The 12836-nt window shown below is 45.5% G+C and overlaps 1 protein-coding gene across 1 annotated transcript; it reads left to right on the forward strand.

Annotated features, from left to right (window-relative positions):
• Positions 1–945: 945 nt before the first annotated feature.
• Positions 946–10551, forward strand: LOC102447198 (acidic mammalian chitinase). Its single transcript, XM_006130432.5, has 11 exons — positions 946–986; positions 1812–1841; positions 3600–3801; positions 4523–4579; positions 4683–4848; positions 5913–6037; positions 7062–7185; positions 7379–7564; positions 8703–8822; positions 8943–9084; positions 10175–10551. Exons 1-11 carry the CDS (start codon positions 962–964, stop codon positions 10462–10464), a joined length of 1467 nt encoding a protein of 488 aa, XP_006130494.2. The 5' UTR covers positions 946–961; the 3' UTR covers positions 10465–10551.
• Positions 10552–12836: the final 2285 nt, after the last annotated feature.

The raw sequence follows: 12836 nt of genomic DNA on the forward strand, positions 1-12836 counted from the left end.
TGATCACAGTGCTCCCTTGTGGGTTTATAATCTATTAATTCAATTTGCATTTTGGTTTTTGTCTATTTCTACAATCTAACTCAGACCAATACAATACCTGGGGGACAGATAGTACAGTTTGCACGAGAAAAGGAGACACTGCACCCGATTCTGATCTCATTCAACAATTAGTAAATTGCTTTACTCCACTGATGGCTAGTCCCACTCCTGGCATAGACACAGAGAAGCTATATAAAAACATAAATATTCTTGCTGGAAGGTTGCAATGTAACAAATTTATTTTTTAGTATTCAAAACAATCATACACATGAGCCCAACATCATAGAGACGGAAGCAGACTGCTCCCTAAGTCAAAGAGGTACAGTTAATTCCACCTTACTTTTGTCTGGCTAGCTTTAAACAAACTGCTGCTAGACCTAGTTTGCGCACTTCACTACAAAGCCCCCTCACTTGTAAGCAAGACCAGGGGGAAAACGCTGACATTTAACAATGTTTAAATACAAAATAGTTACATAAAGTTCTCTTGGCATCTCCAATCTCATTCAAGTAACCATATTTACAGGTTTTTTTTTATCTAGGAACATTCAACAAACCTATTAAAAGGTTATTTGCACTGCAAAAGAAATACATTTTAATCAGGAGCATTAAATTAGTATATGAACCAGCACACTGGAAAATGAATGCTTATCTTTTATATCTCCTTAGCTCTGCCCTTTCCATGGTGGTAAGACTATTATACAAGATAAGTTACCTAGAAATTAGAAAGTATTACAAAGGGAGGCTGGAAAGTTTTGTTGATTTATCCATTAGCTAACCATTAATAGCTAATGGATTCGCTAATTAATGGTTAGATACTGCACCATTCGGTCTCTTTGGTGACAAGGTGACCGTGTGATAAAGAAGGAGGCACATGGTATAAAAGGACGAGAGAAACATCATTGGATCAGTACAGAGGTAAATCATGGCTAAGCTGATCCTCCTTACCGGTAAGTCGCTACATAACCTTATTTCCACAGGAATTGTGCAGCTATATTCTTGATCAATTTAAGATGCAGTTGTCTTCTGCAAAGTGACTTAGGACACAAATAGGTAGGTCTATACAGCACACCGATTCAAAATACTAAATTAAGCCATTTGGTCCATCTAGACCAGCGGCTTTTGATATGCAGATTCCTGGGCATCTTCAGACTATGTCTAAAGGGTCCACAAAAGGTTGTCATTACCATATAACAGTGGTTTTCAAGCTTAGACTATGTCTATGATTCCCAAAGGCAGCCGCACCTCTGTTCAAAATTGTTTAGAGGTCCACAAATGAAAAAGGATGGGAAAACCACTCCTCTAGACTAGTACTTTGCCCATAGCAGTGGACAACCTCTGTGCTTTGGAAGAAGGTCAAAGAACTTCCTAGTGATGCACCATACAACTGTGCAATGCTGTGCATAGAGTGGAAAATTCCTTCCTTACCGCCTAAGGCACAGTTTATTAGCCTGAAACGTGATATTTGATTACTCCTTTCCTCGGGACTTATGGATCAATTATCCGATCTTCTTTGTAAATGCAGCTACAGTATTTGACTCAATCTTACGTGAATGATGCACGCTAAATTCTATCCCTTTATATCTACAACTTTCACGTATTCATGGGCAGGATTTAACCACTCATTTGTACATTAAGTCCTTAGGAAGGTCTTATTCCTGAGTACAATATGGTATCTTATAACCAGAACTGATCGGAGGCATTTGAGGTTATGAACTATTTGTGTATTTTGCACTTTATTTAGATAGTTTCTTTACTTTTGCTTATCTTGACAGGGCTGGCACTTTTGCTGAATGCTCAGCTGGGTGAGTATTTTTCTTAAATGATTCTTGTTCTTTCCTGACACACTATTTATTCACCAGATCTTACCTGTATTATGTCCCCACCCCCACAAATTAAGCCCTATATACCCATTTTCAAAGTCTGGGGCTCATTTTAAGAGGATCCAAACAAAACAGTGGTCTCTTATTTACATCCCATTCACAAAGCCCTCTACCGCAGATAGCAGTTGAACAAATAGAGATACATAGAGCACGGTGAACAAACAATTCTGTGAAACTTGATGGATCACTTGATGATTCCCTGTTCTGTTCACTCCCTCTGGGACATCTTGCATTGGCCACTGTTGCAAGACAAGATACTGGGCTAGATGGACGTTTGGTCTAACCCAATATGACTATTCTCTTGATAGCTCATTCACAATGTCAAATAGAGGAAAAGAGAAAGCATAAACTTTTAGATGCAGGTTGAACCTCTCTAGTCCGGTGCCTAACTGGTGCTGAACTAGAGAATTTGCCAGACCACAGATGGTAAATATCGTCTAACAGCATTACCAACACTTCCACTGCTGATTGGCTCTTAGGAGACATTTAGAGGTCAATTAGAACTCAATAACAGCACAGAACACTGAGAGCTAGAATTGGTGGCAGTAAACAAACTTTATGGGACTGTGGGGAACGTGGCCACACCCATAAGTCAACATCCGGCTAACTAAAATCATGCCGGGCCACGGATGTTGCCACACCAGCAAGTGCCTCTTTCAACCTGTATAACCCATCCTACCATTCGTTACAGACCTACACTGTGTGAGGGGCAAGACTGGCTTTAAGGAGAGCCCAAAATTCAAATGATGGCATTCATAATTTAATCAAAGCATTCTGCACAGTGCATTGAGCCATCACATTCAGCCAAAGACCAACTCCATTTTCCAGCTTGGCCGGACAAAACTGACCAGCAGTTCTGTTGTTTTAAAGGTATTCCGGTCCTGTGTAAAATCAACAGGCTTGGATTCTCCTGTCACTTACACCAGTTATACTAAGAGTGTAATGCTTCCTACACACTTGTGAGTGAACAGAGAATCGGGCCCATAATTATTATTGACTAGAACTGGTTGACAGTTTGAAGTTTTGGTTTTGGGGTGGTTGTTTTTTTAACTCAGCCAAACAGCTGGTGACACTTTTTTTAATGATTGAAACTGAAAATGTTGCATTTTCAAAACTATAGATATTCAGATTTGCATACCCTCTTTTTTTACCAGCTCTCATATTAGCAGAATAGAGCAATGCCTACAATTTCAAATAATACGTGGTTTGCGTTCTCAGCCAACCCTGTCATTAGTAAGAGATCTGGATTATATCAAGACATTCGCAGCATCTACATTTTATGAATTGTGGATACCGGTCCTAAATGAGGGAGTTGCAAGGAGATATGCAGCAGCTTTCCGTGTCTTCTATTCCTATATTTCTACCCTGTGCAAAAATACTGCATTTTTGCGAGGGGTTTTTTTTTTTTTTTTTTTTTTTTTTTTTTTTTGCCAGCATTGACTTCACTGAAAATATCTCCAAGCAGCAAGCAGTATGTCCAGAAGCAAGGGTTTTCAGAGTTGGGTCTTAAAGGATTAGAATGTTCCCCTATAGAATAACATCATCTCTACCCTGAGGTCCCATTTGGCATACTCAGAAGGAGTCCTCTATCTGGGGCCATGCTTCATGTTCATGAACCACGGTAGTTCCTTGTGACAGATATCCCTATAACCTTTCCCCCTCTTCTTGGCCGAAAAACAGGCTCTGCCTACCAGCTGACATGCTACTTCACCAACTGGGCCCAGTACAGACCAGGCCTTGGCCGCTTTATGCCGGATAACATCGACCCATGCCTCTGTACTCACCTGATCTATGCCTTTGCGGGGATGAAGAACAATCAGATCACCACCATTGAATGGAACGACCTGACTCTCTACAGTTCCTTTAATGGCTTGAAAAACCAGTGAGTAATCCTATGGCAAGAGACTGATGATAGATTTGTGCATTAACTTCCCTGAATATACTAGGATAACTAGATCCTTAAAACTCACTGCATTATTATAAACAAGGCTGCAGAAAGAAGCAGACGTGACTGACAGAAATGTCTTCTTTGGTTGCTCCAACGTGCTATGCATAGTCCCAAAACACTATAGCAACCACTTATGAAGATTAGAGGTGATGGTGTAGACAGGGGCGGTACGGCAGTGCAAGAGAATCCATGTCTAGATAATTATTTATCTTCAGTTACTACGATCCTCTATCCAAACTAGACTTCTAGGGAACTTAAAGCAATAAACCCAAGTGTATCATCTATTGATGTATATTACATCTAATATGTTCCCATTAAATACATATCTAAATAGTAATGGGAGATGTCTGTCAATTTGCAAAGCTCACTTAGGGGTGGAATTTTGACACAGTGAATAGGAATCAGACCTGGGGGGGGGGGCGTCCTTTGCTGGCTCTGCCACTAACTTGCTGTGTGACCTTGGGCAAGTCACTTCCATGCCCTTTGCCTCAGTTTCCTCATCTGTAACACAGGTAAAGAGCTGCCCAACCAAGGCAATATAACAAGTTTCAGAGCACATGAGTATCTTTTCTCTCTCAGGACAGCAATTACAACACAGAAGGCTTCTGTTTGAAACTTTCTTCTTCATGCCAATCTCCCATCTTTGTCTTTGTAGGAATGGACAACTCAAGACCCTCCTGGCTATCGGAGGCTGGAATTTTGGAACAGCTCCGTAAGTCCAACCCATCCCTTTCCCTATGACAGCATCCCGATATTCTGAACAGCTGCGTGAGAGGTGCAACGACCTGACTCCTTTCCCCCTTTTTCCTCCCTAGATTTACTGCAATGGTTTCCACTCCCGCGACTCGCCAGACCTTCATCAGCTCCGTTATCACATTCCTGCGCCAGTACGAATTTGATGGGCTGGACTTTGACTGGGAATACCCTGGCTCCAGAGGCAGCCCTGCTCAGGACAAGGGCCTCTTCACTGTTCTTGTTCAGGTAAGGAGGAAGCCAGCTCTTTGCTGTTGAAAGAAACCCCAGTACAAAAAAAGTCACAGATTGTTTGTACAATGCACTACAAATGTTCCAGCAATCAAGCGTAAAAGCATATAAAATACCAAATACCAGTGAGATTAGCATAATTAATTAGTATTCAGTTTGGCAAATGTATATGGGATTCTGCAGGATAGACAAAAATGCAAGATCTGACTGTAAATCAGCTTTAGGTTTAGAAGAGCCCTTAGCGCTTGTAAATTCCTAGCTGATGAATACAGGACGTCCTTGCTATAAGTCACCCTGGTATATGTCGGTTCCGCACTAACGTCATTGATGCTTATAGGAACTGATGCATTATAAGTCCTCCCATTTCTCGCTCTTATGTCATGCAAAAAAAAAAATATGAGTGCAAATCACCAGAAAAAAGCCACCGGAAAAAAATTCCTCGTTTTACGTCATTTCATTATATTTCCACATTTTTTAATGTATTATGGATGTATAGCGGGGATGCTCTGTAATAAAGGCAGAGGGTTACATTTTCAAAAGTGTGTGAGCGATGTAGAAACTAATATCCCATTTTCAAAAGTGAACTAGATCTTTAGACCCACATTTTCAAAAGTATCTAGAAGACTAAAAATGCAGACAGGTGCCTAGTGTGATTTTCAGAAATGCCTGAGCATATTAGACACTTAACGCCTCTTAATTTAAATAGAAATTATGCACCTGATTGGCTTCGGTGCTGCATTTTTAGGTACCTAAGTGTCTTTGAAAATCTGCCCTTCGGCACCTAAATGTCATTAAAAATCAATGGGACTTGGCTTCTCAAGTGTTTAAGTCACTTTTGAAAGTGGAAATTAGGAACCTAACTTCTGAAAAGTTTGACCCATCTTCTTCACAATGCCAGACAGAATTAACAAAAGATGGGAGGACAAAACCCAGCAGGCTAAGACTCCTCAAGGAGGGAATGGGGCTGTTTCTTATTCACCAGGTACATGTGGAGGGCGACCAAAGCTCTGTGCTGCTGCCCCTTGCCAGTTAGGTGGTCTTTTCTTTATAATCTGTTTTAGGAAATGCTGCAAGCCTTTGAGCAGGAGGCCACGCAGGTTAACAAGCCCAGGCTCATGGTCACCGCCGCTGTGGCTGCAGGCATCTCTAACATTGAGTCAGGCTACCAGATTCCTCAGCTCAGCCAGTGAGTACCAGGCTTTCAGCTCTACTCATCATCCCCAGCTTAAGGCACTGGCCATGTTTGAGACAATGAATCTGTTTCCCTGTGAAAACCATGCAAGCCTCAAGGCTGGCTGCTGAGTGAAGCACCTAAAGAAAGAAAGCCCTGATTGTCAAAGCCCTGATTGTCAAAGCCCTGATTTTCACAGGTGCTGAGCGCCCATGAAAGCCTGGAAAAGCTGCAGGGCTCAGCACCACTGAAAACTCAGACCAATAAGGAGTTCGGTGCTTGACTTTAGCCACTGAAGTCTAAACAATTTGGTATCTGTAGTGAACTCCTGGCACTTAAAGCAGACTCCATCCTTTAGCTACAAACCTTTAAAGTAGACGCCAAAAATACGGGGCTGTTGATATCACTGCTTTGAAATGCTACCATAGCCATCCCATCCATAGGACGGTGGCCAGCCCAACCATCCTATGGACAGCAGGGACCTGCGGGATTATGGGGCCTGGTTCAGCGACAACGGGGATCGTCCCTTCTCCCCCTGCACTCCCCGCCACAGTAGGAGCCAGATTGGCCCGGCCGCTGCTCCTCTCCCCCTGCCCCACCACCCTCTCCCAGCCTCCACTTCTCAGTGGTGGCAGGAAGCAGAGTATCACAGCCTCAGGCAATTCTGGTCCTGCCACCACAGAGACGCGGGGCGCAGCTGGTCTGGAGGGTGGTGCGGCAGCGTGGTGCAGGCTGCTGGGCTGCTCCAGCTCCCGCCACCCATGTGGTGAGTGGGGGGAGGTGGTGAGCCCTGCTGCTGCCGCACCAGGTCCCCTTATCCCTGGGCCACATTGCTTAAGAGAGGGGACAAGGGGGTGGAGCTTGGGGATGGGGCGGAGCTTGCAACGGGGGGGGGGCTGCCCCATACCTAGGACACTGGGAACAGGGGAGTTACCCCAGGCCCCGCGCTCCCATCAGAGTGGCCCTGAATGCCACAGCTGTTAAGAAAATGAACCATTCAGAGATGAAGACAACAATGAAGGCAATTTTATCACCCCAGGTATCTGGACTACATCCATGTGATGACCTATGACCTCCATGGCTCTTGGGAAGGATACACTGGAGAGAACAGCCCCCTGTACCAAAGCCCCACTGACACCGGCAGCAATGCCGATCTAAATGTTGTAAGTATCTCTTGCCCAAGATCTCCCAATGGCCTAACCAAACCAATCCCCAGACCCAGCGTTTTCATTAAATGGATCCAAAGGTTTCTGATAAGAAATGAATAGCATGGAGTTGATCCTTTACAAATGCCGGGATAAAAGAATTGCCGCTACTTGTGATCCCGAGACTGCAACTCACCGACTGTTTTTACAGGCCTATGCCATGAATTACTGGTTGAACAATGGGGCCCCGGCTGAGAAGCTCATTGTTGGATTCCCAACCTACGGACACAACTTCATCCTGAGCAACCCATCCAACACTGCCATCGGCGCGCCCACCTCCGGCCCCGGCCCCGCTGGGCCGTACACAAGACAGTCTGGGTTCTGGGCTTACTATGAGGTATGTGTGCTGTGTAGTTGCCTACGCACACAAAAATATCTGCTTGTTCAAACAACCTCGGGCCATCACAGTGCATATAAAACAAAGTATAAATGATTCTTGCGGAATAATGGTAACTGAGTATACAGAGAAAGGCTCCTTGTCACTTCTACATATATATTTGTTAGTTTCTAAGGTGTCATAGGACTACTTATTGTTTTTAAAGTTACAGATTAACACAGCTATCCTCTGAGAGAAGAGGAAAAAAGAGTTAATCCACTAAGGTGATTGATGAGGTATTCATTAACATTCAAAACTACTATTGTGACAAGGAGCCTTGTTGCACCTTATAGACTAACAGATGTATTAGAGCATAAGCTTTTGTGGGCAAAACCCACTTCATCAGATGGGATGATTTTGAGGCACTGAATGCAGTTCCTTGCATGTCTAAAAGTCTCAGAGGGGTCGATCATCCCATCTGAGGAAGAGGTTTTGCCCACGAAAGCTCATGACACTATATACATACACACTACACCTTTGCAAGCAGCAGGGCCGGTGTTAGGCCGATTCACCCGATGCCCCCGAATCGGGCCCCGCACACTAAAGCCGGAAGTGTGCTGGCGTGCCCCGTCGGCCCCAGAAGAGAAGCACAGCGGCTTCCCTGCGCCGTAGGAGGGGGAGTCAGCCCCGGGGTTTGGCGGGAAGGCAGGACTCTGCCCTGTAGCTGGGGATTTAAAGGGGCTGTGACTCTTTGTTTGTGTGCTGATTGTTGTTTCGTTTTGTTTTGCTCAACAAAAAATCCTGGTTGTCAGGGCCCTGTCGAAACTGTTCGAATTGGGCACCACACATCCTAAAGCCGGCTCTGGCAAGCAGAGTGTGAAACATGAATTTAAATGTCTTAGCTTAGCTTCTAGTGACTGACTATAAAACGATGGTAGCTATTTACTAAGTATTAGACAGAGAATATTGCATAGAAGCCCAGAAGGTCCCCAATGAAGTAGGAGATGAAAACAAGAGAATCTACTTTATACAGGTGTGGCTTCAAAACGGCTGTGCGGTTTTCTGTCCATTTGGCTACACGGTTGCTCTTCCTTTCTAATTCTTGTGCACAGCAATGATGGAAGATTTTGTTTCTGTTTCACTCTTGGCTGTTTTTTAGATCTGCACCTTCCTGAAGAACGGAGCCACTCAAGTGTGGGATGCGCCACAGGATGTCCCCTATGCCTACCAAGGCAGTGAGTGGGTGGGATATGACAATATCAAGAGCTTCAGTATCAAGGTATGATGGGACTCTCTGGCCAATCAAAATCAGGGGGATCCCATTCTGCGTCTCTGCAGTCCCTTGAATCCATTTTTGCAGGTTTTGGATTGACTTAACTTTTTTCCCGTCTATTAACAGACTCAGTGGCTAATGAAGAACAACTTTGGTGGGGCTATGGTATGGGCTATTGACCTGGATGACTTCACCGGCACGTTCTGCAACCAGGGCAAATTCCCCTTGATCAACACCCTGAAGACCACTCTTGGACTGCAGAGCACCAGTAAGTGGCTGAAGCAGAATGGGCTTTCTGAATGAACTCCCTTTCTTTAGAAAGCGATGGGAATTTGAATGCTCTCATGGGGTGTACAGAATGCTGAACTACACTTTACTCAAGAGAAGCAGCTTTATATCCTGCCCACAATAGACTTTCCCATTAAGTTCTCTTTTTCTGACTCCTTGTCCCATCTTTCTGTCAAAGCATGGCTCTTTCAGAGAGACCAAATTTGCTGGATACATAGGAACTGGTTTGCTAAGAGGACTCACAAAACTAGCCGGAGGTAGTTTTCATATGACTCTATCATCCGGCAGACCCTTTTAAAGATGTGTGTTCTAAACATCCTACTCTGGAAAAAATTAACAGCTGTCTGAGGGTACATCTACACAGCAACATTCTTTCAAAATAACTAGCATTATTTCGAAATAACTTTGTGTCTACACAGAGAAGTTATTTTGAAATAATGTTGAAATACTGGCAAGCTGGAGGACTTACTCCAACTCCTGTAACCCTAATTGTACAAGGAATAAGGGAAGTTGGAGGAAGAGTGATGATCTATTTCTAAATATGTGCTATGTAGACACTCCCAATTTTGAAACAAGCTACGCAATTGATGTAGTGCAATTTGCATAGCTTATTTCGAATTAAGCCCTGCTGTGCAGATGCATCCCTAGTGGGTCCCCTTGGAAATTAATCTCCTTCTAATTGAAACAATTATTTAAGTGTCAGGGTCCAATTCATCTCTTATTTACCAGTAATTCCACTGACTGCAAAGGGTTTACAACAGAGGTGAATGTGAATCCTTCAAGGGAGTACTCGCTAATGACTCGATTCAAACCCCAATTAAGTCCATGAAAAGATTCCCATGGATTTCAGTGGGAATTGGATCAGGCCTTTCTTATTCCCATTTTTAATGCAGTCAAGAGGCTCAGCCAGCTCTCAGGGGACTTGTACCTCTCCAAGACAGCAGGGTATTGGCCTGCTTCTACTCAGTGCATCGATTACCACAGTCAGATAATAAAGCGACTGGGCATGTTATAAAATAATGGATTGTTATAGACAGAGCTATAGTAAGTGCCATCATTTGCTGTTCCAGGCTGCACTGCTCCTGCTCAGCCCGTTGCTCCAATCACAGAGGCACCCAGTTCCGGTGGAAGTGGTAGCGGAAGTTCCGGGAGTGGAAGCAGCTCCGGAAGTGGGAGCAGCTCTGGAAGTGGGAGCAGCTCCGGTGGCAGTGGGTTCTGTGCGGGTAAAGCCAATGGCCTCTACCCTGTTGCCACCAACAGCAATGCTTTCTGGCACTGTCTGAATGGCAACACTTACGAGCAGTATTGTCAAACCGGCCTGGTCTTTGATTCAAGCTGCAGCTGCTGTAACTGGGCATAAATCAGGAGCTTAAAGCAGATAAACTCGATCCGAATTCCCCACCGCTTAATGCACATCACCAAACCCGCACAAATCCTGAAATAAATGTCCGCAGCATAAACTCTCATGTGTTTGTCTGTTTTGAGGGACAGTGACTTCAACATCACTTTTTATTGTTTTAGCTTTCTTTTTGGATAATGTGGCATTTTGAATTTGCCCCTGGGGACAGAAATTGTATTCTTTTTATTAAAAGACTGCCAACTGAGATCAGAGATGCCGTACAATAAGAGAGAGTCCCTGCCCCAAAAAAGAATACAGGTAAACTGACAAACACTCAAGACAAATTATAGGAAGGTTTATTATCCTCATTTTGGGGAGCTTAGAAAGACAGAATGATATACACATACACAGGAGCAGATGACCATTTTGTGGGGCCCAAGGCAGCACAAATTCGCGGGGCCCCCCTTTGCCACGGCGCATGCTCATGCACGGGGCTTCTTGAAGCGTGGGGTCCCGCTCGCCCTGACCTTTATCCGCCCCTGCACATACAGAATGGGAAGTGACCGTCTAGGAAGGAGTACTGCAGAAATGGATCTAGGGGCCATAGTGGACTACAACCTAAATATGAGTCAATAAAAAGCAAACATGATTCTGGGAAGGTGAACAACAGGAGAAAATCTGAAAGAACTGAAATTTACTTTGGTGTATAGAAACAGCCATAGGGGTTGCTATTCTATTACCGTTATTTTTGGAATAGTAATAGCACCTGGAAACCCTGGGCACAGTGCATAACTCTGCTGAGCTAGGTGCTGTACAAATACAGAACTAAATGACAATTCTTGCTGTCCCAAGAGCTGATAATGTAATAAAAGAGATGACAGAGGGAGGCAAAGCCAGATGGGGGAGCACAAGGAAACAATGAGGCAATATTGGATGGAATGACAGGCATGGGTTTTAGCATGCCTGTCTCCTAACTGTCTACCTGCAAAGCATGCACAACATTGTGTGTGCCAGTGGGTTAGGCATGTGGAATGCTGACTGGAATAGGTCCAGCTGGTATTTCTCATCTGACTTTTCTGTGGCTTAGGAGCACATACAGGCTACGTCTACACTGGCATGATTTTCCGGAAATGCTTTTAACTGAAAAGTTTTCTATTAAAAGCATTTTCGGAAAAGCACGTCTAGATTGGCAGGATGCTTTTCCGCAAAAGCACTTTTTACGGAAAAGCGTCCGTGGCCAATCTAGACACGGTTTTCCGCAAAAAAGCCCTGATCACCATTTTCACGATCGGGGCTTTTTTGCGGAAAACAGTACGGTGCTGTCTACACTGGCCCTTTTGCGCAAAAGTCTTTCGGAAAAAGACTTTTGCCCAAACGGGAGCAGCATAGTATTTCCGCAAGAACACTGACGATCTTACATGAGATCGTCAGTGTTCTTGCGGCTATTCAAGCGGCCAGTGTAGACAGCTGGCAAGTTTTTCTGCAAAATCAGATGATTCTGCGGAAAAACTTGCCAGTCTAGACACAGCTACAGAGTCTTTGTTGATAGTTGGGGGGCTGGCAGACTGTCATGGCTCCTGGGCACAGTGGGGAGTGACTCCACATTCCTGGAAGGGACAGGGCTGGGGGCAGCCAGCCCTCAGTGCTGCCCAGACAGTGCCACACTGCCCCCCGTCTCCGTACTCATGAGAACGACCCAGCATGCGCCGTGTAATGCTCCGTGGCAATTTAAAGAGCCTGGGGTGGGGGTCTGGCCACAACTGCTGCTGCAGCAGTGGTGACAGCGGCCAGAAATCCCGAGGCCCACGGCACAGTCACCTCCTTTGCCACCCCTCCCGTCAGCGGGCCCGTTGAGTCCCTTTTCGCTAAGTAACATCGGCCTAACTAACCCTGCGCGCTGCAGACAGGGGATACCATCTCCAGCCTCGCTGCCAGCCGGCGTCAGAGCAGCCAGCCAGTTAGGCTACGTCTACACTCGCGGCTTCTTGCGCCAGTACGGCCCCGTTCTTGCGCGAGAATCTGCAGAGCGTCCACACGGCCCCGCCTGCTCTTGCGCCAGGAAATTGACAGTAGGGCCTGGTAAGAGAGGGCTCCTGGCGCGAGAGTGACGCTCTCTTTTATCAGGTGTAAGCCCCCGTGCGCAGGAGGGCAGCGTGGCCGCCCGGCAGGGATTTCTTGGGCAAGGAAGCCCGCTGGCTGAAATGGCCACGAGAGCTCCACACGGCCAGGGGAGCTCTTGTGCAAGAAGCTCCCCTGGGGGGCTACAAACAGCCCTGCCCCCCCTCTGTGCCTAAGCTCAGGCCTACAGAGCTGAACCGCCCCCCCCCCCCCGTTTGTCCAGCGGGGGCGCTGAGAGCCAGGGATCCAAGCGGCCCCTCCCAGCCCCCGGGCAG

Source organism: Pelodiscus sinensis, chromosome 27, assembly GCF_052426305.1.
Source record: "Pelodiscus sinensis isolate ZL-2025 chromosome 27, ASM5242630v1, whole genome shotgun sequence".
NCBI classification, from domain to species: Eukaryota; Metazoa; Chordata; order Testudines; family Trionychidae; genus Pelodiscus; species Pelodiscus sinensis.